The 22,054-nt window shown below is 37.1% G+C and overlaps 2 protein-coding genes across 3 annotated transcripts; both read left to right on the top strand.

The window, feature by feature from the left end:
• The first annotated feature begins 92 nt into the window (after positions 1–92).
• On the top strand, positions 93–6,931 carry LOC111468833 (DNA-binding protein SMUBP-2-like). Its single transcript, XM_023113950.1, has 7 exons — positions 93–1,108; positions 1,259–1,567; positions 1,707–1,990; positions 2,121–3,152; positions 3,997–4,165; positions 5,120–5,277; positions 6,435–6,931. Exons 1-7 carry the CDS (start codon positions 394–396, stop codon positions 6,675–6,677), a joined length of 2,910 nt encoding a protein of 969 aa, XP_022969718.1. The 5' UTR covers positions 93–393; the 3' UTR covers positions 6,678–6,931.
• A 740-nt stretch (positions 6,932–7,671) lies between these two features.
• LOC111468832 (dual specificity protein kinase YAK1 homolog) lies at positions 7,672–21,845 on the top strand. Of its 2 annotated transcripts, none has more exons than XM_023113949.1 (17): positions 7,672–8,476; positions 11,737–11,936; positions 13,229–13,382; positions 14,473–14,582; positions 14,667–14,736; positions 14,834–14,916; positions 15,023–15,101; positions 15,179–15,219; positions 16,597–16,719; positions 18,074–18,221; positions 18,492–18,606; positions 18,692–18,774; positions 18,888–18,962; positions 19,721–19,798; positions 19,910–20,712; positions 21,023–21,190; positions 21,273–21,845. In XM_023113949.1, the coding sequence occupies exons 1-17, from the start codon at positions 8,261–8,263 to the stop codon at positions 21,661–21,663; spliced, it is 2,937 nt and encodes a 978-aa protein (XP_022969717.1). In that variant the 5' UTR covers positions 7,672–8,260; the 3' UTR covers positions 21,664–21,845. The 2 variants fall into 2 exon arrangements, with proteins under 2 accessions (XP_022969717.1, XP_022969716.1); XM_023113948.1 differs by having other exon boundaries at positions 15,020–15,101.
• The last annotated feature ends 209 nt before the right edge of the window (positions 21,846–22,054 follow it).

Here is a 22,054-nt window from a genome sequence, read left to right as displayed (position 1 = left end):
TTAAAAAAAAAAAAAAAAAAAAAGAGTGAAGAGAGAAAAGAGTTAAAAGTCAAAACCTAAAAATGAAGGCCACGAAATACAGAGCAACCAATAGAATTGATGGGCTACGGATTTCCTCAGATTTTTTCTTCCTCCAAATCGGCAAACTAAGCTCTTTCTTCCATGAAAACGACCTCTCTTCTGTTGCTTTCCATGTCCCGCAGGAATTCTCTGGTTGAATGTATAGTGGAAATGCTCTTCTCTTCCTCGCCTCTAATTCACTTCGCGGCTCAAATTTGCAGAGCCCCTGTTCCCTTCCGCCATTGTCTTGTGTAGAAGCTTTTTCAGCGGAATGCACCGGTTTCTCCATTTCTTCTTGACTGTTTTTCTCTCTTGCTCTCGAGTGCTTCTGCGATGAATGCGCCAATGTCGATTCATCTCTTTCGCCAGAATCATACAGCGGCAACAGTTGCTTTCCACCAGTTTGTTCAGACTATCAATGGCTCTAATCATCCCGGTGGTGCGCAGAGGAGGATTCGTTTTGTCAAAAGCAAGAAGACTGTGAGGAAACCTAATACTCTCGAGGGTTCTTCTTCTTCTTCTACTGCTAATCTCTTTTCTGGTGCTCGAGTTAGCGTCAGTACCAGTGGTTCAGTTGGCTCTGAGACGAAGGCGCAACCGACGCAGCTTCCTCTGGAGAAACAGGAAGGGAAGAAGAAGGAGAACAATGATAGGAAGGTTAGCGTTCTAGGTATCTATCAGAACGGGGATCCTCTTGGGAGGAGAGAGCTGGGGAAGAGTGTGGTCCGGTGGATTGAGCAGGCCATGCGAGTTATGGCTTCGGATTTCACTTCTGCGGAGGTTCAGGGTGATGATTTATCTGAGCTCCGGCAGCTGATGGGACCGGGGCTTACTTTTGTGATTCAAGCCCAACCGTATCTGAATGCGGTGCCTATGCCTCTTGGACTTGAAGCCGTTTGTTTGAAAGCTTCTACTCACTATCCGACTCTCTTTGATCATTTCCAGAGGGAGCTCAGGGATGTCCTTCAAGATCTCCAACGCCAATCGCTGTTTCTTGATTGGCGCGAAACTCAATCATGGAAGCTCCTCAAGGAGCTCGCTAATTCAGGTTCCTTATTCATCTCCCAAGTAATATGTGAACAATTTGCATCTGTATGTCTTACATGTGGTTCTTGATGGACCAATAAATATATGTTTCTTTGTTTTGGTCGATTAGAAACAAGTTGCTTGAGTGGGAATTGACATGGTACATTTGCAGTTCAGCATAAAGCTATAGCACGTAAGATAAGCCAGCCAAAGGCTGTGCAAGGTGTTTTAGGGATGGACATGGAAAAGGCCAAGGGTATACAGAACAGGATCGACGAGTTTGCAAATCGCATGTCTGAATTACTTCGCATTGAGAGAGATTCCGAATTGGAGTTTACACAAGAGGAGTTGAATGCTGTTCCTACACCAGATGAGGGTTCAGATAATTCCAAACCTATTGAGTTCTTAGTCAGCCATGGCCAAGCACAGCAAGAACTCTGTGACACCATATGCAATTTGAGTCCAGTTAGCACGTCTACAGGTCTATCTAATGATTTCATTTTATAAAGGTGTTTCTAGTATTTTGTTTTCTTCAGATTTTGAACTCATCTCGACTTCAATCATTTATTCTCCAAAATACTAGAGAAGTTCTTAATCGATCAACTTTTATTGGCATTCAGGATTAGGGGGAATGCATTTGGTATTATTCAGGGTCGAAGGAAACCACAGATTACCGCCTACAACCCTTTCGCCGGGAGATATGGTTTGTGTGAGAGTTTGCGATAGCAGGGGTGCTGGTGCAACTTCTTGCATGCAAGGATTTGTGAACAATCTGGGGGACGATGAATGCAGCATCACTGTAGCTCTAGAATCTCGTCACGGTGACCCGACCTTTTCCAAGCTCTTTGGAAAGTCCGTGCGTATTGATCGAATTCCAGGATTAGCTGATACTGTCACTTATGAGGTACTTGGTGAATGTTTATTGCTCGATCAACGAATATACTTGTCCTGCATTGTTATCTTCAATTTTGTTTCCATGAGATTTTGTCAAAGGAAAAATGTTATATCCGAACTGAGTATAAATTCATTTACAGCGCAATTGTGAAGCTTTGATGTTGCTTCAGAGAAATGGTTTGCAAAAGAACAATCCTTCTATTGCTGTAGTGGCTACATTATTTGGTGATAAAGAAGACATCACGTGGATGGAAGATAATAACTTGATAGATTTAGCTGATACCAACCTGAATGGCATAGTGCTAAACGGAGATTTTGATGATTCACAAAAAAGTGCAATTTCACGTGGTTTGAATAAAAAGCGGCCCATATTGATAATCCAAGGGCCACCTGGTACTGGCAAAACAGGTCTGCTAAAGGAGCTTATTGCACTAGCTGTTCAGCAAGGTGAAAGGGTGCTTGTAACTGCACCTACTAATGCAGCTATAGACAATATGGTTGAAAAACTCTCGAACGTTGGGATAAACATCGTTAGGGTAGGAAATCCAGCACGGTTATCTTCAAGTGTTGCGTCCAAGTCTTTGGCTGAAATTGTAAACTCTAAACTTGCAAACTTTAGAACAGATATTGAAAGGAAGAAGGCAGATCTAAGGAAAGACTTGAGACATTGTTTAAAGGATGATTCATTGGCTGCTGGCATACGCCAGCTTCTGAAGCAGCTTGGGAAGTCATTAAAAAAGAAAGAGAAGGAAACTGTGAAGGAAGTACTCTCAAATGCCCAAGTTGTTCTTGCTACCAACACTGGAGCGGCTGATCCTTTAATTCGGAAGTTGGAGAAGTTTGATCTAGTTGTTATAGATGAGGCAGGTCAGGCAATTGAACCAGCTTGCTGGATTCCAATATTGCAGGGACGCCGCTGTATTCTTGCAGGTGACCGATGCCAACTGGCTCCTGTGATTTTGTCTAGAAAAGCCTTGGAAGGTGGTCTTGGAGTATCATTGCTGGAGTGGGCTTCAACCTTGCATCAGGGGACTCTAACCACAATTTTGACAATACAATACCGGATGAACAATGCTATAGCAAGTTGGGCTTCAAAGGAAATGTATGATGGAATGTTGAAGTCCTCACCAACAGTCTCTTCTCATCTTCTAGTTAACTCTCTATTTGTCAAGGTACCAACTCCAAAATTACTGTAGTGCGCTCTTGCATTCCAGTCTTGACATTCATGTTGGTGAAGGTTATTTAGTTATATTTCTAAGAACATGATTCTGCTTTTCTGTAAATGATCTTCTGAGTTCCCTTCAAGTAACCCGTATGAATTTGAGATTTGTACATTACAGAGTTTATTTTGACTGCATTGTCGATAAATTTAGTTCCAAGAAATGAGTACAAAGATTCGGTCTGTGAGAATTTCCTACGGGTAACTTTTTTAACTTATTATTTTTAAATAATTTTGAAGACCAGGTTAGCTTATCTGCATCAATTGGTGGGCCTGTATCTTCTACATAATTGATCAACAAAACTGAGACCCATGGCTTCAAAGATGTTGTTGGAGAATTCCCCCCATAACTCAGAGTGCTATTGTAATTAGAATGAACTATGAGATGGTCTTAAACAGTTTAGTATTCCTTTAATCCCAGCTATTTTGTTCCTTCCGTCGTTTCCCTATTCTACCTCTTGAGTTGAGATGGCATGTATTTAATTATTTGTAAACAGTAGCCTCTTCCATTCGGATGACCTCGTAACATGGGAATCCTCCACACATAAAAGAGCAGGAATCTAGCCTTTGCTGCATCCATTTGCTTTCTTCAGAAAATTAGTGTTTATTTTTGCGTATTTCAATCCTGGATATTTATCTTGTGTACTTTTATATGGAGTCAATAATAACTATACATTTATCTCGTTGTATAATAAACTTAGTTTGCCGAACATTGTGGTCGAGGTTCTTTTACATCTTTTGAAAGCCTTGTCCCGTGTGATACTTAGCAACTGTTATTCTACTTTGTATTGATGCAGCCAACATGGATAACCCAGTGCCCCTTGCTGTTGCTTGACACTAGAATGCCATATGGCAGTTTGTCAGTTGGTTGTGAAGAGCACTTAGATCCAGCTGGTACAGGCTCATTATACAATGAAGGCGAGGCAGATATTGTCGTGCAACATGTCTACTCATTGATTTATTCAGGTAAATGTTCTTTATATGTGAATATCAATAATATTATTCTTTAGTTCATACTACAAGAATATTAGGGAAGCATATGATAGCAAACATAGAGGTTTGGTAAATGGAAGTGGGGAAGCTGTATAGATTGGTTTAGGTGCCAAGAGAAAACACAGAAGATATACTATTTTTGATATTCTCTATGATTTTAATTGGCAAGATTGTTGTTTGGTATTGGAAGTGAAAGGATTCCTTTATCTGACATAGAAAATAACCAAGTATAAAAGATGTACGTGTAGCAGTATGCAATCTAAATATTGTTGAATGACAAGTATTTATATATTCAACTCTATAAAATTTGCTTCATCTAAACAAAATCAGGTCATGTTTTAGAGTATTCGAGTTTAGGACTCGTAAGATTTGTGATTAGAAGCTGTATGTTCGACAATATTGAAAAAAAAGTTGAAAACTTCTGTAATCATCGTGGCTATAGAACAGAGACCACTAAGATCCTCATTTTGTCACCAGGATTAATTACTAAATAAGGATGAGAACCATAAATCCCTAAGAGCGGAATAGAAAGCCCCTCAAGCAAGGATCTGTTATAGTAATGATAAAAGTATCTGTAATCACCACACTAACTGACAGGTAGTTCTCCTCCCAAATTTGAATGTCCACAATCCTTGCATGAAGTTTGTTGTTCATGCAAGCATAACTTCAACTTGGCCCCTATATTTATCATAAATTGTATATCGGTGTTGGAAAAGAGTGCATCATCTGAGATTTCATAACTTCACCCATCAACGCTTACTTCTTGGAAGCATTTTGGTCATTAGATATTGTATTTTATTTCTTGTTTTAGTAGGCATTTATGGTGTTACGGCTTGAACTTTTTGTACTTCCATCTTGGAGGAAGATTATTGACATTATCTGTCTTATAAAAAAAAGTTATTGACATTATCTGTTCTCCGGTCACAGGTGTCAGCCCACGAGCAATTGCAGTCCAGTCTCCTTATGTTGCTCAAGTACAGCTATTGAGGAACAGGCTTGATGAAGTTCCTGAAGCTGCTGGTATTGAAGTAGCAACTATTGATAGCTTCCAAGGCCGAGAGGCGGATGCAGTGATCATATCAATGGTAAGATACACATGATCACATTGATGATTGCCTTCCGAATTAAAGTCAGTCAGTGAGTTTTGGGAGCCCCATTCTGATTAGTGAGGGAGAGAAGCCGATCTAAAGGAAAAGGATCCCCCAACTCCAAACAATCTACTATATTTGCCCGTTTCTTTGTAGAAAGGGAGTAAATATCTGGAAATTTCTCTTATAAAGGTCAAGGTCTTGAATCTACCCAAACATCTTCCCAAAAGGGGTTTTATTTACATTTCCCACCATAAATTTCGTAAGCCTGAAGAACAACTCTTTGTTTTTACCAATGTCTACCTTCCAGCTTTTCTTTTAATCTGTTTAGTCATCCATGACCCAACCGTTTGAGTCACAACCATACATCATTACAATCACTTTTCTCCTCATGACTTTTCTTTCTTAGTGAATCTCCAAAGACATTTCATTAACAACTAAATGTTTATTTGACGAAAGGAACCCATGCCAAGCCCACCATAAACCAAAGGAAGTGAGGTCATTGTCCAATTAACCAAGTTGCTGCCCGGTTCATAGGTTCCACCACTCCAAACAAAGCCCCTCATCAACTTCTCTATGGCTTTGGTAGTCTGAACATGGTCTTGAGAAAGAGAAAAAATGGTTGATAGGAAGGCTGTGCAGCACAGCCTGAGGTGACCTTCCAATTAATTAACTAAGTTGCCTTACAGCACTTAATGGTTTCCCCATTTTTCATCCTCCTGATTCCTTTACTTAGAAATTCTAAAAAAATCCCTTACAGCACTTTCTTGGATCTCATGTGAAGAGCCTTATCTGTTAACACGATTAGATTATGTTCCATTCAAAACTTCCTTTCCCTTATGCATCAAGTCAAGAAGTTCCAAAATGTAGGCTATGGAAGTTTGCCAATGGCGATAGGGTGAGATTTTGTGAGGACTCTTGGCTTCTTCTATCTCCTTTGTGCATAGAGCTACCAGACTTTTAAGACATTGCTTGATTTAAATGATGCACTATCAGTGAGTGCTGGAAAAAATGATAGATCTCAAATGAAACTCGAATTAGAGAAAAGAACTGTGAATTGTTAGCTATTACTGCTAAGCTAATGAATATTTGTCTGATTGGTATATTGTATGGAGCATTCAAGATTATATGATGTTTTGTGCTTATTTTATCAGGTAAGGTCGAACAACCTTGGAGCTGTTGGGTTTTTGGGAGACAGTCGGCGGATGAATGTGGCCATAACGAGGGCAAGAAAGCACGTAGCACTTGTCTGTGATAGCTCGACGATATGTCAAAATACGTTCTTGGCTAGGCTATTACGTCATATACGTTATTTTGGAAGAGTGAAGCATGCAGAACCAGGTAATTTTGGAGGATCTGATATTGGAATGAATCCAATGTTGCCATCCATTAATTAGGACATTGGTGGCCATTGAACTTTGCTTTCAAGCTAAGGAAAGATCAATTATGTTCATACTTGGTTGCCCTCTTCATCCTCCTCGGTTCATGTACAGAGCATTCCTTTGGCCTTAGAGAAGAAAATCAGCCAAAACTATTGTGTGCATTGATAACTTGTATATAATTTTTGAGTTCATAATGACACATTTCTATAGAATCATTGGAGTTAGGGGAGTGTAACCCCATGATGATACAAGTGGTTGTTTGTTTGTAGGAATTTTGTATGGGATTGGATTACTCTCGGGGCTAAAGTAATTCTACCCCATATGTTACATGGTTGTATCTTCGAACGAAAATAAGGATCTCTTAATTATGGTCTTCCTTCTTTTCGTCGAGGTAGTGAACCCATGAATTACTTAGAGATATTCAACCGAACACATTCTTCTCTTAGAAGTGTCGTTGGATTGACTTATCCTTTTCAAGAACAAGTAAAAATAGTTATGATCGAAGGGATTCTCATTTTGAGAAAGAGTGAGATGTTCAAAATGAAGATTTAAAAGAAGAAATGAAGGATTTTTTCTCGAATAAATCAATTTAATAAAGTATTAAAATTCTCCGTAAAACTTATATTAAAACAAGTAAGATGAAAATCATCATTATACAATTTAGACCTACAGTACGTTCAAAACTATATTTATATAAATTTAAGCTCGGGATATAAAGTTGTAGATGACGAAAGAAATCAAAATTAATAATTTTTAAAATTTTTTAGTAGTTTTTAAAATCATTAAAGTTGGAATTTGCATAAATAAATAAATAAATAAATAAAAGCAAGAAAAGTGTTTACACGTAACGTAAATTCTGTCCTGCATGTTCACAAATATGTGACAAAAATGACAATTTATTTATTTATTTATTTTATAAAAAATAAAAATAAAAATAAAATAAAAAATAAAAAAGGGTTTTCCTTACTTTTGCTGAAGTTCGCTATTGGATGAACATAAACTCATTATTGTCCCATACACAAAAAATTCATCTCCCCTCTTTCTCTCTCTTCCTCTAACTTTCTCTCTCCACTTTCCAATTTTTCATATCTTTTCTCTTAATCTCTCTCACTTCTCCTTCGCCATCGATCGGAATTGTGGGATTTTCTTTCTTGGTGGTTTTGTGATTGTGTTTTTATAGTGTGAAGTTATATTATTTGGGTCAATTTTTGTTGCTTCTTGTCTGATCGAAGTTTTGGAGGATTCATTTCAATGTTTAGATAATCGTCAATCTGATACGCCCATGTCAGATTGATCGATTTTTGTGTGCCATGGATTCTTGGGAGGGGTTTGTCGGCTTCTGGAGATTGAATTAGAGACAAAATCAGAATGGGAGTGGATTCAGTTGGCGGATTTCTTCAATTGGGAGTGGCTCTGCTGAAACCATAGATGCAATTGGGGGGATTCAAGAATCGACCCACCCACTACTGAACCCCACCGTCAATTTCTGTTTTTCTTGTTTACTTATTGGTTTTGCTTTTTATGCTTGAGGATTAGCTCCAATGGAGGATTTGGGCGATATCAATTGTTTGGTTGGAGCTTGATTTCCTGCCTTGGTTATGGCTAAGGAAGAAGTTAGCATAAGTGATGAAGCTGACCGTCGGTTACCTGCACACTCCAGCGCCGAATGCGACCCACTGGCTGCTTCGACATCGGCGTCTGTAGGACCGCTGTGGCATCCTAGGCAACTCGGTTTTAGTCCTTACTTGTACCGGGAAGATGCTGCTGCTGCTGCTGCGAAACCCCAAGATTCGCGTTTTGCCGCCAGAATACCTGTAAGTTCTTGTCTTCTCTTTCTTTGTGTTCTTTTCCATTTTGCTTAACTTGTTGGTAAATTATGTAGTTGTTAATAGCTTGATGGACATCGATGTTGCAAATGATTGTTCTTTCAGTCTGCATGTTTGATACCTAACTTTATGGTAGTTTTAGTGTTTTGTTGCTGAATTGAGACTTTTCCCTATGGTGTGGTTCACGGTTGAAGTTCTCAGATCCAGGAGGTGCACCTTTAAACAACTTCCTCAATTTTCCACGCATGTCTTACCTACTGTTAGACATATCTATGATTATCTATTCCTGTTGAAATTTTTAGTGCTGGAATACTTGTCCATCTCACTCGGTAAAGAAAGATGCATTCCTTTAGAAACTTATAGAACTACTGGCTGCGGTTGTCGTAGTAGGATGCTTTCTGTAGCCTATTTGATTCACTCGTTTGTAGTTGTACAAGTATATGTCATTCTAAGAAAATTTGGTCTATATTTATATTGTGCCTCTTTTGGTAATTTTAGAAATACCAAGGGTCTTAGTAGTGATGTTTACCAAATTTACAAGGACAGATATTGTGTAAAAGAAAATCAAGTGTTAAAGGATCAAAGAGTCTTTAAAGATTGATAGATTTGATGAACAAAAAGTCCTTACTTATTTCTTTACTTTCTACTTGGGTTTCTTTACTTTCTAGTTTGTCTTTTATGTGATAGTGGAGGGCATATGATGGAGTGTAGCAGCTATAGTCCATAAAACAAGTATCTATTAGTTTAGCCCTTTGGTTTGTTGGGGCTTTGAGTCCCAAAGGTAGGAGAAGAGAAAATTTTCATCTTTTTAGATTAGATTGCTTCAAAAGCAGGTGCATTGGATTGGCCATCGGTTCACTTCATTGTCCCTTGAACTCCAAGTCATAAGCTACCTCATGGAGGCATTAGCATGCAAGATGTTGTTCGAAAGAAGACGAGCGTACGAGTTGGCTGAAAAAAACTTGAATTTGCATGGTTGGAGTGTAGATACTATTACATTATTAAAAAATGGAATGAAAAGAAGTATGGAGGTTCTGCTTGGTGTCTACAAGTGAGGATGATCGTTCTTTTGACAAATGACATGGGACTTCGAAGGAAATTTCTTGATGAAATTTTAAGGGTTAGTAGGAAAGGAGAAGGGATATTGAGTTTTATGACTCCTTTAAGAAAGGAGAAGTCATTTTTCAACCAGTTAAAAGATCAGAAGAGGGGCATTGTCGTGAAAGGATAGACCAAGACGGGATCTTGAATGTCTGACTCTTTTGAGAAAGGAGGAGAAGCCTTTTGTCCAATCATTTAAAAGATTAGAAGGTCATTTTCAAGAATGAAGAGACCAAGAGTATGAACAAAAAGAAGGATCTTTGGACTAAAACGAGATGGAATTCACTAAAGTTGAGTACAAGGTGGAATTAGCTAAAGTAGAGTGAGAGTGATCAATGTAACTTTACAAGACCAATTTTATCATGTGAAGTTTTGTTTTCCTTTTTTTTAGGGGAGTTAATTTTGAAAGATAATAAGTTTATAATTAAGCATACCAAAGCTTATTTATCCCCAGAACAAGGTTACTCCTCAAATCTGATTCTATCCGCTTGCCCATCACAAACTTGTACCATTCATCACTTTCAGCACAATATTTTGAGATAGCAACCCAAGGCCATTGATAATGGATAGTGCTGGCCATTGTTGTCAAAAACAGATTTGTTTGTCTTTAAAACTATTATCGATAACAATATTTGGATGGCTTATAAAAACATCTTTGTGCACTTGAACTTACTATTTATAAGTTTAAATTTTTTTGGGAGTTCGGAATTGTTGCTCATGATGATTTTAAATGGATAAACAAGTTTATTAATTCTATAAAATAGAAGATCCCTAGAAATAGACTTGGAAAATTCAAGAGGAACAACTAAGAAGGGTCATTAGAACATTTTCTTTAAAAGAAACGAAACTTTCCATTGATAATGTGGAGAGTTACAAACTTGAAAACATCACTATATCCATTCCTCAACCCTCTCAAGCCTCCCAAAATACATTCACACGGTGCCCAATGAACCCCCGACATGGAACTTTCTCAACTTGAAAAATTACAAGATAGAATTATGATACAGTCATCCAAACATGCACTCACCAAATCTTTATTTTTCAAAAACAGAAAACCACTTTACAAAGCACTCCCAACAGCTCTTTAAGTTTCTTCAATGTGTTTCTTCTGTAATCTTGCACTTTTATGAGAGGGCTCCGATCATATGACCTTAGAATCAATTTAATTTTTTTGGAATGGAAGTTATCTACCCGTACTTTATGGTCAAACTTTTATGATGCTACGAGATTGAAGAAAAAGTACTATGAGAGTGTCTCTGAACATAAGACCTTAGAATCAGTTTAGTGCCTTTTGGAATCAAAGACATCCACCAATACTCCATGGTCAAACTTTTATGATGCTACAAGATTGAAGAAGAAGCACACTTAGATTAAGAGGAATTAATCCTCAGAAGCTACTCATCCTATTATTTTTTTTAAAGAAATATGCTTTTACTGAGATAGATGAAAGGATATACAAGGGCGTGAACACCCCCCATTCCAATTATAGAAAGAGGTTCCAATTCAAAAGAATTAGGCTAAGCTGATAATTATAAAAAAAAACGTATTAAAAAATGGCCACAAAGAGGAACTAAACCTAGTTTTATCCAAAAGTTTCTCCTCAGATTGCTCCACCCCACGAAAATTTTTACTTTTCCTCTCGTGCTAGATGCCCTAGAACATAGCAAAAATGCAAAACTGCCAAAAAAACCTTTCCTATTAGGGGTCAAGAGAGTTCTTTTAGTGATACGTGGTCCATTAGATTCTATGTTTCTCTATGGGTTCCGGTGACGAGCCCTTTTTGTAATTAACCTCCAGATCTTTGTCATTGGATTGGAGTGGCTTTTGTAATTTGACTCCTTTTTGTGTGTTGTTATTCTAATTCTTCTTCTTATTATTATTATGTCCTTGCATTCTTCATTTTTCCTGAAAATTTGGTTAATCATATGAAAAAAACAGCCTCTTGGATCTTTTGGAAAACAACTTTCTTCATAAAATTTATAGCAAACTTGAACTACATCAATATTGGACCTTGATTTGATATGGGTTATGTTACTACGACATCCATCCTAGGACTACATAATTTATATTTTGTCATTTTAAGATTGATACTGATTCAATGAGAAATAGCAATCTGTTCTTCTGACGTAAAACTTTTGATTGTTCAGCTGGTTGCTAGATTAACCAAGAACATCGTTGAAACCTACAGAAAATGCAATCCCGAGTTTAAATATTCAGAAGAGTTAAACCTGAAGAGATTTTTGACGAGTCCATCAACTGGAGTCCTCAATGATGGCTATGATAATGTGAACTCAGATCTTATTTTGACGGTGAACTCTGTTTTACTCAATTCTGATACACAACGGAGGTCTGTGTGTTTTCTGAATGAAAGTTTCAATCCTTATTTTGCACTCATTCTTTGAACCAGTACACCATTTCTACTATGCATCTGCAGGAATGTGTTGATCATTCTTTAGTTGAAATCAGCATTTGATATCTTTATTGTCCTCTTAGTTGCACATATCTGATCATGAATTTTTGGGGTCTTCAGTTCGTGACATCAACATGCATATTGACTAGAACTTTAGAACTTTAGAACTTATATTAAATCTAAATCGACTTCAAAGACACTATGGTCATCAAGAAGTTATATTTTGTTTCGTCTTCCTGAGTTAAGTTACCTAAAAAAGGTATATAAACAACAAATAAAAGTTACACCAACAATGACAAATATTGGAAGAAAAGAAGTCCCTTATTGCTTTGTTTCTTCTTTCAGCTCTCTTTTCCACCTTTTGTGTGCTCCTTCGTCCTCTCCTATCCCCCCTTTTTCCTAGCTCTAGAAGATTATTATTCCAAAGAAGATTAAGTTCTTTTCCGAGTAGGTTTTACATGGAAAAGTTAACCAGATTTGAGGCCCTGGTGGTTGTTCCCTTTGGAGGGGCTATGATGGAGAAGATTTTGCTGTTTCCTCCTTTTAGGGAGAAGGGAAAATTTCTTTGGCAAACTTGCTTTTATGCTGTGGTTTGGGGGATTTGGTTAGAAAGGAATCATAGAATCTTTTGAGAGGAGAGATTTGTGAGGGAGTTGTGAAGTTACCAGGTTTAATGCCTCTGTTTGGGCTTTGGTGTTGGATTTTTTTAAAAATAATCATCAGTTAGGCCTTATTTTTTTGAATTGGAGTCCATTTTTATTGAGTGATGGGCTCCTTTTTGTTTTTACACATGCCTTTGTATATTCTTTCATATTTTTCAATGAAAGCTTGATTTCTTATAAAAAAAGTGTGGTATGAAATCTTGGAAACTAGAAATACCATAGAACTTAGACCAGACTTTTCATGAAATTGTCATTTCAGAAAAGTGTTGTTTCAGCTTGTTTTTTGCTTTTTTGCATAAGACACAGAAAGCTTAAATTTCTATTTCCATTTCATTTTCTTTTATTGAAAATTTTACTATAGATATTATATTTTTGCAGCATTTAGATGCTTGAAAGTGTAACTTTTGTCTTACCCGTGCTTGCATTTTACCCCTGTGACTAGGGTCCAAAACTCAAGTTTCCTTAGGCATATGCCCTTTACCATTTTAGATATACATCGTTTTTCATTCATATACTCTATACAATTCAATAGGTCATGCTTTTGATTAGGCTAATGGGTTATTTCAGATATGTTGTCAAAGATCTACTTGGTCATGGGACCTTTGGGCAGGTTGCTAAATGCTGGGTTGCAGAAACTAACAGCTTCGTAGCTTTGAAGATCATAAAAAACCAACCTGCATATTATCAGCAAGCACTGGTTGAAGTATCTATTTTGACATTGGTAACTTTGTTTCCATTCATATCTATTTGGATAATGGTTATTTCCGTTTCTTGTTGTTGCCATTAGAGGATTTAGTGAACCAACTTGGCTATTTTCTTTTGTGAGCTAAAAGCTCAATTTTGGAAGAAATATATTTCTTGAAGTTTTAAATTTGAAAGTCCAATAAGTTACTACTAGAATCCTCCAGAAAAATGTTCCTATAATATTAGTCTGTTGATGACAGATTGATATTACTTATGAAGCATAAATGGAACTCTATAGAGAGAGGGACATAAACGGAACAATACCTTGTAAATCCTCAGCAGAAGAAAAGAAAAGCAATATGAAAATTGAAACAAAATCATGACTTGGTCAGTAGACTAGACTATGGGGTTCTGGAATGCTGTAGGTATGAAGTCTGCTTTACCTTATTTTCTTTAAATGGCTTCGTCTAGATTCTTCTGTTTCTAGACAAGACAGAGGATGCTTAACAGAGCTATCTGATGGGGTAGATAGAAAATCCTTGTGGTTTGCATTTATGGACACTGAGTGGGAATATCTACCTTTGGAGATCATAACCTTGTATTTTCCAAATTTTTTAATTCATGTTTTGAAACAAAAATGGTTTATTATTTATTCTTATTTATTTGAAATGGTGGAAAGTATATAAATAAAAACAAGGTAAAAATGGCTTAGAGGCCGGGGATGAGAAAGCCCCCTCTCAGATAACTAATGAAGCAAAACCTTCCGATCTTGAAGCACGGACATAAATCGTAGGTACAAAAGAATTTATTGTAACTAAGAGGTCACAACGAGGATGTTAGCCATACACAATTACAAAAGAAGGTAGAAGCGGTAGATTTGCCATCCAAATTTTTTTGTTCCTTTCTTCCTAAATACCCACCCCATAAAAGGCCTTTAGAAGCACATAACCTACAAATGTTTTTTAGTAACTTGCTAAACTGATTTCTTTTTCCCATCCAAATTTGTCTTCAATTCTGAGTCGGTCGCAGATTCTTTGTTTTTTTTTTTGGTATTGCATGTTTTTTGAAAGTATAGGAAAAATATAGTATGAGACCTAATATTTTTGCTATATTGATTTTTCTTGCAGTTAAATAAGAAGTATGATCCTGAGGACAAGCATCATATTGTCCGTATTTATGATTACTTTGTATATCAACGTCATCTGTGCATTTGCTTCGAGCTGCTTGATACAAATTTGTAAGTCCTTACCTATTGTTCTTTTTATCTAGAAATTGTGATTTGAAATATATACTTGGATTACAAATTCCGCCCATACTCTAGGTATGAGCTTATCAAGATCAATCATTTTAGGGGGTTGTCATTGAGCATTGTTCAAATGTTATCCAAACAGGTATAACAATTCTTTTACGGTTTGAATTTTCAAATGAACCATCATTTGTGTTCCATTGATGACCATCTTACCTTTTGTCTGGCTTATATTGGAGAAGATCTTATGCGGGCTTGCACTATTGAAAGATGCTGGCATTATTCATTGTGATTTAAAGCCAGAAAATATTCTTTTATGCACGAGGTAAGTTGTGGAGATAAAGTTTTGTTTTTCCCTTAATTTGTTTTTTCTTTGACTGTTTACACAAGGCTGCGGGTGTTTGTTTATTTTTCACCATTGGAAACAGCAGTGCCAAGCCGGCAGAAATTAAAATAATTGACTTCGGATCAGCTTGCATGGAAGCCCGCACTGTTTATTCTTACATCCAGGTAATTCCAGATCTCCATTTCATCCTCAGCATCCTAAAGATGATCTATGTTTTCTTATTCTTCTTCCTCTTGCACAGAGCCGCTACTATAGGTCTCCAGAAGTCCTGCTCGGATATCAGTATCCTTTTGAAGGGAGTTATTGTGTCATATACAATTTTCGAAGTGTCCAAACTAAAAAATTGAAAACATTTAATGTATGTATTATATCTTATCGACAACCTTTTTAAAATCTAGTAACTTATTTGGTTTAGTATCCCCTTGAATGAGGAACACGATGTGTACCTATTCCGAGTGTCCAGATCTGGTTGAAAAACTAATAAGAGGTTGAAAACATTGCAATGACAGAAAATTAAATTTTATTTGGAAACTTTTTAAAACCTAGAAAGTATTTGGTGTAGGTTGTAAAGTAGTTTCCAAATAATAGTACTTTACGAGTTGACCAAATGGTCAATATGAGCCAGTATATGTTTCTCCCGATAGAGTGTAAATAGGTAACGAGTTAGGGAGAATGAGTTTAAGTCATGCTTGCAACTTACTTGTGTTAATAACCTATGAGTTCTCGAGATTGACAGTTGTCCAAGGAAAATAGTTGAGGTGAGCGCAAGTTGGCCCCAAACATTCACACACAATATTTTATATTTTAAATTAAAATTTTTTGTTCATCATCATCATTGTTATTATTTTTATTTGAATGATTTATGAACTCCACAGCCGTGAGTAACTTTATGTAGTATCTTCTTGTTGTTTGATATTTATATTGGTTGGATAAGATGGTCTCTTCGTTTGACAATAATAAATCAACTCCTACTTTGATTATTGAGGATGAATCGAAGCTATGGGACCAAACACAAACTTTTAATAAAGCCTTTAGTATATTTTGTCTTTTATGCGCAAGTTACATTTCTTATCCATCTTGAAGTCTTGGAGTATTAAATTTATCTGTCCTCGGTTAAATTAGGTGTCCCTAATGTCCATGTCTCCTACTTAATGTGTAGTTGTATCTGTGTCATGTTTCCTTTCCCGTGTCCATCTCTTTGCTTCTCATCATGGAGCAATGTTATGTAGGCGCTTTATTGGGTTTGTGGGTTTCTTAACCCATCAAATAATTCTAACGCTCCCCGAGTGTTGATGATGGATGCTTTTAAATTAGGTTGAATTACAAGTTTGTTCTTTTGTTCTTGAACTTTGAGGTATGAGGTTTGTGTCAGTTTGGTCCTTCAACTTTCAAAGGTGTCTAATAGGACTGTGTTTAATAGGTCCATGACAAATTCAAAATTTTTAGAATTTAATTGATATATTAGATATAAACGTAAATGATATCGGAGGGAAGTCTAACTTTCAATTTTATGTTTCATACATTCGTAAATTTTAAAAATATCGAAGTTTAGAGATTAAATTTGTTATTTAATCTTTAAATTACATATAATATAATGTGTATATATATTTCCTCCTAGTTTTTTACGATTTCAAGCATTACCCTTAACCATTTTTTCAGATACACTACAGCTATAGATATGTGGTCCTTTGGATGCATAGTTGCTGAGTTGTTTCTTGGACTGCCATTATTTCCAGGAGCTTCTGAGTTTGATTTATTGAGGCGGATGATCGACATTCTTGGGTAAGTGTTTTTTTTTAAAAAAAATAATCTTTTTGTAAAAGAAAAAAAATTCATCCAAAGAATGAATGTACAAAAGCTGAAAGGGCTTGCAAAAATCCATATTAATCTGGGAGAAATATATTCAGAAAAACGATACCAATGCCTCCCAAGACCAGCGACCATGGAAAAACCTCGTTTTTTCCATGTATTTACATTTACAAATTCTCTTACAAAACTTCATCTAAATGACTGCTTTCTGTCGGGGAAATGGTTTGAACATTGACATATGGACTTGCGAGGAAAAAAAAATCTGTTTCTCATTCAGAAGCCAAAGTTTTATATCCTTGTCAGGAGAGGCAGTCTATCAACCCCCAAAATCATGAGCAGTGACTGCTCCTGCAACTCTTCTTTAAATTGAGCACTACCCTTCCTCCACCCGGATTTACAGACCAACGCTTCCATCAAGGTCATGTACTAGTTAAGAAAATATTAGGAGCATTGTCAACCCACTTGTCATTCTAGAACTTCTTTACCTTCACACCATTGCCTGAGGAAGGAAAAATGTTAATTATGGTCTTTTATATAGAAATTCCCTTGTTTCTAAACTTTTGAAAAAAATATCATTTTTTACCCCTAAACTTTCCAGTTGATCAATTAAATCCTACGGTAATAATTTGTATCCATTGAAACCTTACACTTATATTAGGGAATCATTTTAGACCATTTGTTGGTGATTCATAACTATTTTCACCTAATTTCATTTTATATCAACTCAAGATTACCTAAATAACGTTATTCTTTTCCTAAATCCTATCCCACATTTTTTCCAAATAATTTGAGAACAATAGAGGAAGAAGGGAGATGGAACTCTATATTGATGAAGTTGCTACCACTCATTTGGTTCCAACATTTCCTCTAATATTTTGTTAATCTTGCACTTAAGTCTACACACATATGAAAATGATGTATCAACAACAGCGGAAACAAAGTCTAAATTGATGCACTTATGAAAGTTTAGTGGTATAAATTGGGAGTTCCCCTGAATTTTGTTTTCAAATCTTCATACAACTAGAAGTTCATATGTTTCAAGAAAAGCATTGACTTACCGCAGTACTGATGTGTTGCAGTGGAATCTGAGGTTCAATTTTTTTTTGTTCTTCTACTATTCATTTGACCCTCAAATTACAGGAAAAAGATCACATTATTTGATCTGAATTTTTTTGAACTAATTTATTCTATCTTTTTTTTTTTTCACCTTGGGTGGTTTTTTTATTTGATTTAACTGTAAACTAGTTTTATATCTATTTATAAGAAAAATTGTATATATATATATATATTTTGTCTTTTCATGTCATGCATACTTTATATTCAACAGGGGACAGCCTCCGGATTATGTTCTGAAGGAGGCAAAACATACTAGCAAATTCTTTAAATTTATTGGAGGTTTCCATAATGAAATTGGTGATATTTATGGAAGTGGTCGAAGCAGTTTTCAAGCATTAAAAGCAGATGAATATGAAGCTGTAAGTGTACTTTTATTAGTTCTGCTGTTCCAATAAAATCAACTATTGCCAAGAAAATATATTGAGTACCAGAGATGCTTTTGCTAGACATTTTTCTGTCTAACCAATCTTTTCTTGATGATGCCTAGTAATTTAGATGCTCTGATTCCTATTCTAAATTTGTTCATTGTTTGTGTATACTGAGTCCCTACTTACTTGTTTACAAGTACACAGCTTTCAACCCCAACACTTGTGTCCATTTGTGCAATTGACTTGCTTTTTTATTTTCAGAGAGAGATGAAAAAGCCTTCAATTGGAAAAGAGTATTTCAATCGAATGAACCTCGAGGCAATTGTGACTAACTACCCTTACAGAAAGAACTTAGCTGAGGAAGATATTAGGAAAGGTAAGCCTTTCTGTGTCCTTAGCTCCAAACGTCTGTTTCTTAGCAACTTCTAACAGGGGTTAGTTACAATGTAATTTATTAACAGAGAGTCAAGTACGATTGGCCTTAATTGATTTCCTAAAGGGCCTTGTAGAGTTCGATCCTGCAAAAAGGTGGTCGCCTTTCCAGGTATTGACTTTTCCCCCGTGTAGAGTTTACCCAGTATTCAATTTACCTGAATAGTACATTTTATAACTAAAATGCAATAGACACTTGGATATTGAATCCATATGTGCATGCAGGCCTCCAAACACCCTTTTGTGACAGGAGAGCCTTTCACATGCCCATACACGCCTCCACCGGAGACCCCACGTTTGGTAAGTTGATTTGTTAAACATTAATATGATTATGAAGCTTTTAGGTTCATTTTTAAACTGCAAAATCTCAAACCATTTTCCTGTTATTGACTGTTATTGACCTGTTAATATTTTATCGTAATAAATGTTGATTCCATTGGAAAATTCGGTGGATTATTAGTTTTGTGGGACGATAGCAAGCTTAAAGTCCTGGAATATCTCAAAGGACACACTTTAGCCATAAAAGTTTCTTTTTAGAGCAAGACAATGGATGTAGGGAAATTCTTCTTTCCGAACCACATAAATCTTTGTGTCTCTTTGTTTAATTTTAGTTTGTGGGTATGTGAGTGCGATTGATTTTGCTTCCGCTTCCGCTACAATAATTGGGTATCATAGCATTTTTGGTTGTGGCATTCCGCTACAACAATTGGGTATCATAGCATTTTTAGTTGTGGCATTTCACTATTAACAATTGGTTTCATAACATTTTGGTTGTGGCATTTGGGTACAACAAGTGTATCAGAGCATTGAAGGTTGTAGTATTACGTACAACAGACAATTTGTTGGATAACTAATGTATATGGCTCAAATGACTCTAGAGAGTGTAAGTATTTATGGGTGAATTGAGGTCGTTATTCTCTTATTGGAACAAGCCTTGGCGCATTGATGGAGATTTCATATACCCGGTGTATTCATGAGAGATCTCCAATAGGAAGGGTTTCATACAATTTTTTTAAAACTTTAATTTTATTTATTTCTTTTCTCTCTCTCTTTCACAGCTTGTTTCACAAAGCATAAAGGTGGACAACCATCATCCAGGTGGAGGGCATTGGTTTGCAGCTGGTCTCTCTCCCAATGTGAGACTGCTGTCCCTTTACTACCTTGGTGGTCTTTCAAATTGTTTGTTATCATTTTTGCCAGATTTACTAAGTTTTTCTGATCTGAAGTACATATCTACTTCTATTCAGATTGCAGGTAGGAACAGAGTTCTGCAGAGCACCCCACATTTTCAAATGGTACCATATGTCCATGCCAACAGTTATGGCAGCGTTGGAAGTCATGGTAGCTACAATGAAACTATTGGGTTCGGAAACAGCTACGGTAGTTACGGAGACAATGGTATGCTTGCCTATTATTCACCTGTTGGTCCATCTGGAATGAATATGCATCCTCAGGGAAGGATATCAATGCGTGCAAGTAGCCCAGATACTCGGCAGAGGGTTTTCCAATTATCACATGGCAATGGGATTGGTGTGAGCCCATCAACCGGGAACTTTGCGCCACTGCCCCTAGGCACGAGTCCATCGCAGTTTACTCCACCGAGCAGCTATGGTCAAGTTTCAGTGGGCTCTCCTGGACATTTTGGGCCAACTTCTCCTGCAAGGGGTAGTTGTCAGGGATCGCCTTTGGGGAAAATGGCTACAGTCGGTCAATTTAATAGAAGGAAATTTTGGGATTACTCTGGCAGTCATGATGGTTCTTCATCTTCGCACTGGCAAGGTCAATCTACTGAAGGCACGAGTTACGGACTACAAGCAGATGGGAACTCTTTACATGGTTGCTCCCCATCTCATCTACCACCAAGTAGCAATGCCAGCAGCTGGAAGCAGCAGCATCAAGTAGGTAGTGGAAGCTCTGCTGGTTACCCTACCATTCAGAGTATGCCAGGAGCTCATTTGCCTGGTTCCAATATGCAATTTTCGCAACCATCGGACGTGGCTCGGAATAAGTCTGAATTGCCTGATCCTGGAGATTGGGATCCCAATTATAGGTTGGTAAACTTTCACATATGCATTGGTAATTATCTGTGCGTTCTTATCTGCATGGCAATTAGTTTATGCTTTTGATTTTAAATCCTATATAGTCCAGTAGAAGGTACAAAATCTGGTTTGGTTCTGGAGAGTAGTTTTAAAAATCCACTGTTACCACCTAACCATAACACTTGGTTCTTGTTTTTGTTACAGATTTTTATTTCCCATTTTATTATTATTTCATGTATATTGGTGTCGGACACATGCCAAATATGTCTTAGCTTAGATAACTCATGAAGCTTTAACGTGGTACGGTTTTTGTCGGTTCAGTGATGAACTACTCCTCCAAGATGATGGGGATTCAGATGTCAGCAGCATTGCGAGTGAGTTGAGCAACATGCATGTGGGTTCATCTAATCCATCGATTGGGATTGGGATTGGGATTGGGATTGGAAGATTTCGTATGCCAAGCGCTAATTTGAATGTAACCTCACAAAGGTAGGCATCATGTGCTTGTTCACTTGTTGTTGAGACGTTCATAAGTTGTTACTTGACGATGGTACATGCGTTACAATTTCAGAAAAAGTGGACATGTCCAAGAGATGGGAAGCCCGCCCTCAGGTCAAGATTTGTACACCGGATATGGTCGTCCCTCGTCGAAACATTCCCATTTCATGGCTCATAGTTCACACAATTCCCCGAGCCGTTTGGGGCAGCAGCCTGTTGAGCGATGGAAGGAAGGGAGAAGTAGGAAGGTCGGAGGAGGTTACGAGTGGAACCCGGTGAAGATCCAACCGCCTCTTGCGGGCTATAGTTCTGGAGGCCCTGGTTCTCCCGGAGGAGGAGGAAGTGGTGGTGGTGGTGGTGGTGGCGGCGGCTCGTTCAGGAGTAGGAGTGGGATGTCATGGGGTAAATATGATGGTGATGATGCTTTGAAAACCACAGTATATGGTGTGAATGTGAATGAATGAATGAATGATTTTAATTTTAATTTTGAAAATGGTTATTAAGAAGATGTGTATGTGTGGTTCCTCCACCATCCTGCGTAACAAAACACTATGGGAGGATCATACTATACTATACTATACTATTTCCCACCACAATTGTATTGCTATTTCAATAAATTTTCAACCTTAATTCTTTCTTTGCTTCATACTATCACCGATCTCGGATTCCATTGATTTTGTTGTTTTGATGAGAGTCGTGAGACAACTTGTCCATGTATCATGAACCAGTCTCTACTCTGCACCAAACAAGACGGAAAAATATTTGCAATATTATCCTTTAACGCTTTGTTTAGAAGTTGTCCAATATCCTAACCAATAATTTCGATGTCTTTTGGTGGGTCCACGAGAAGTCTTC

The sequence above is a fragment of the Cucurbita maxima genome, unplaced genomic scaffold, assembly GCF_002738345.1.
Source record: "Cucurbita maxima cultivar Rimu unplaced genomic scaffold, Cmax_1.0 Cma_Scf00038, whole genome shotgun sequence".
NCBI classification, from domain to species: Eukaryota; Viridiplantae; Streptophyta; class Magnoliopsida; order Cucurbitales; family Cucurbitaceae; genus Cucurbita; species Cucurbita maxima.
Note: the sequence above shows the minus strand (reverse complement) of the source record. Positions and strands in the feature narration are given on the sequence as shown.

Coding starts and splice junctions, on each gene's coding strand:
- LOC111468833 (XM_023113950.1), top strand. CDS start 394: ATGAATGCGCCAATGTCGATTCATCTCTTTCGCCAGAATCATACAGCG. Junction 3,153..3,996: donor TTAACTCTCTATTTGTCAAG/GTACCAACTCCA, acceptor GTATTGATGCAG/CCAACATGGATAACCCAGTG. Junction 4,166..5,119: donor CTACTCATTGATTTATTCAG/GTAAATGTTCTT, acceptor CTCCGGTCACAG/GTGTCAGCCCACGAGCAATT.
- LOC111468832 (XM_023113948.1), top strand. CDS start 8,261: ATGGCTAAGGAAGAAGTTAGCATAAGTGATGAAGCTGACCGTCGGTTA. Junction 15,220..16,596: donor GAAGTCCTGCTCGGATATCA/GTATCCTTTTGA, acceptor CCATTTTTTCAG/ATACACTACAGCTATAGATA. Junction 19,799..19,909: donor CAGCTGGTCTCTCTCCCAAT/GTGAGACTGCTG, acceptor ACTTCTATTCAG/ATTGCAGGTAGGAACAGAGT.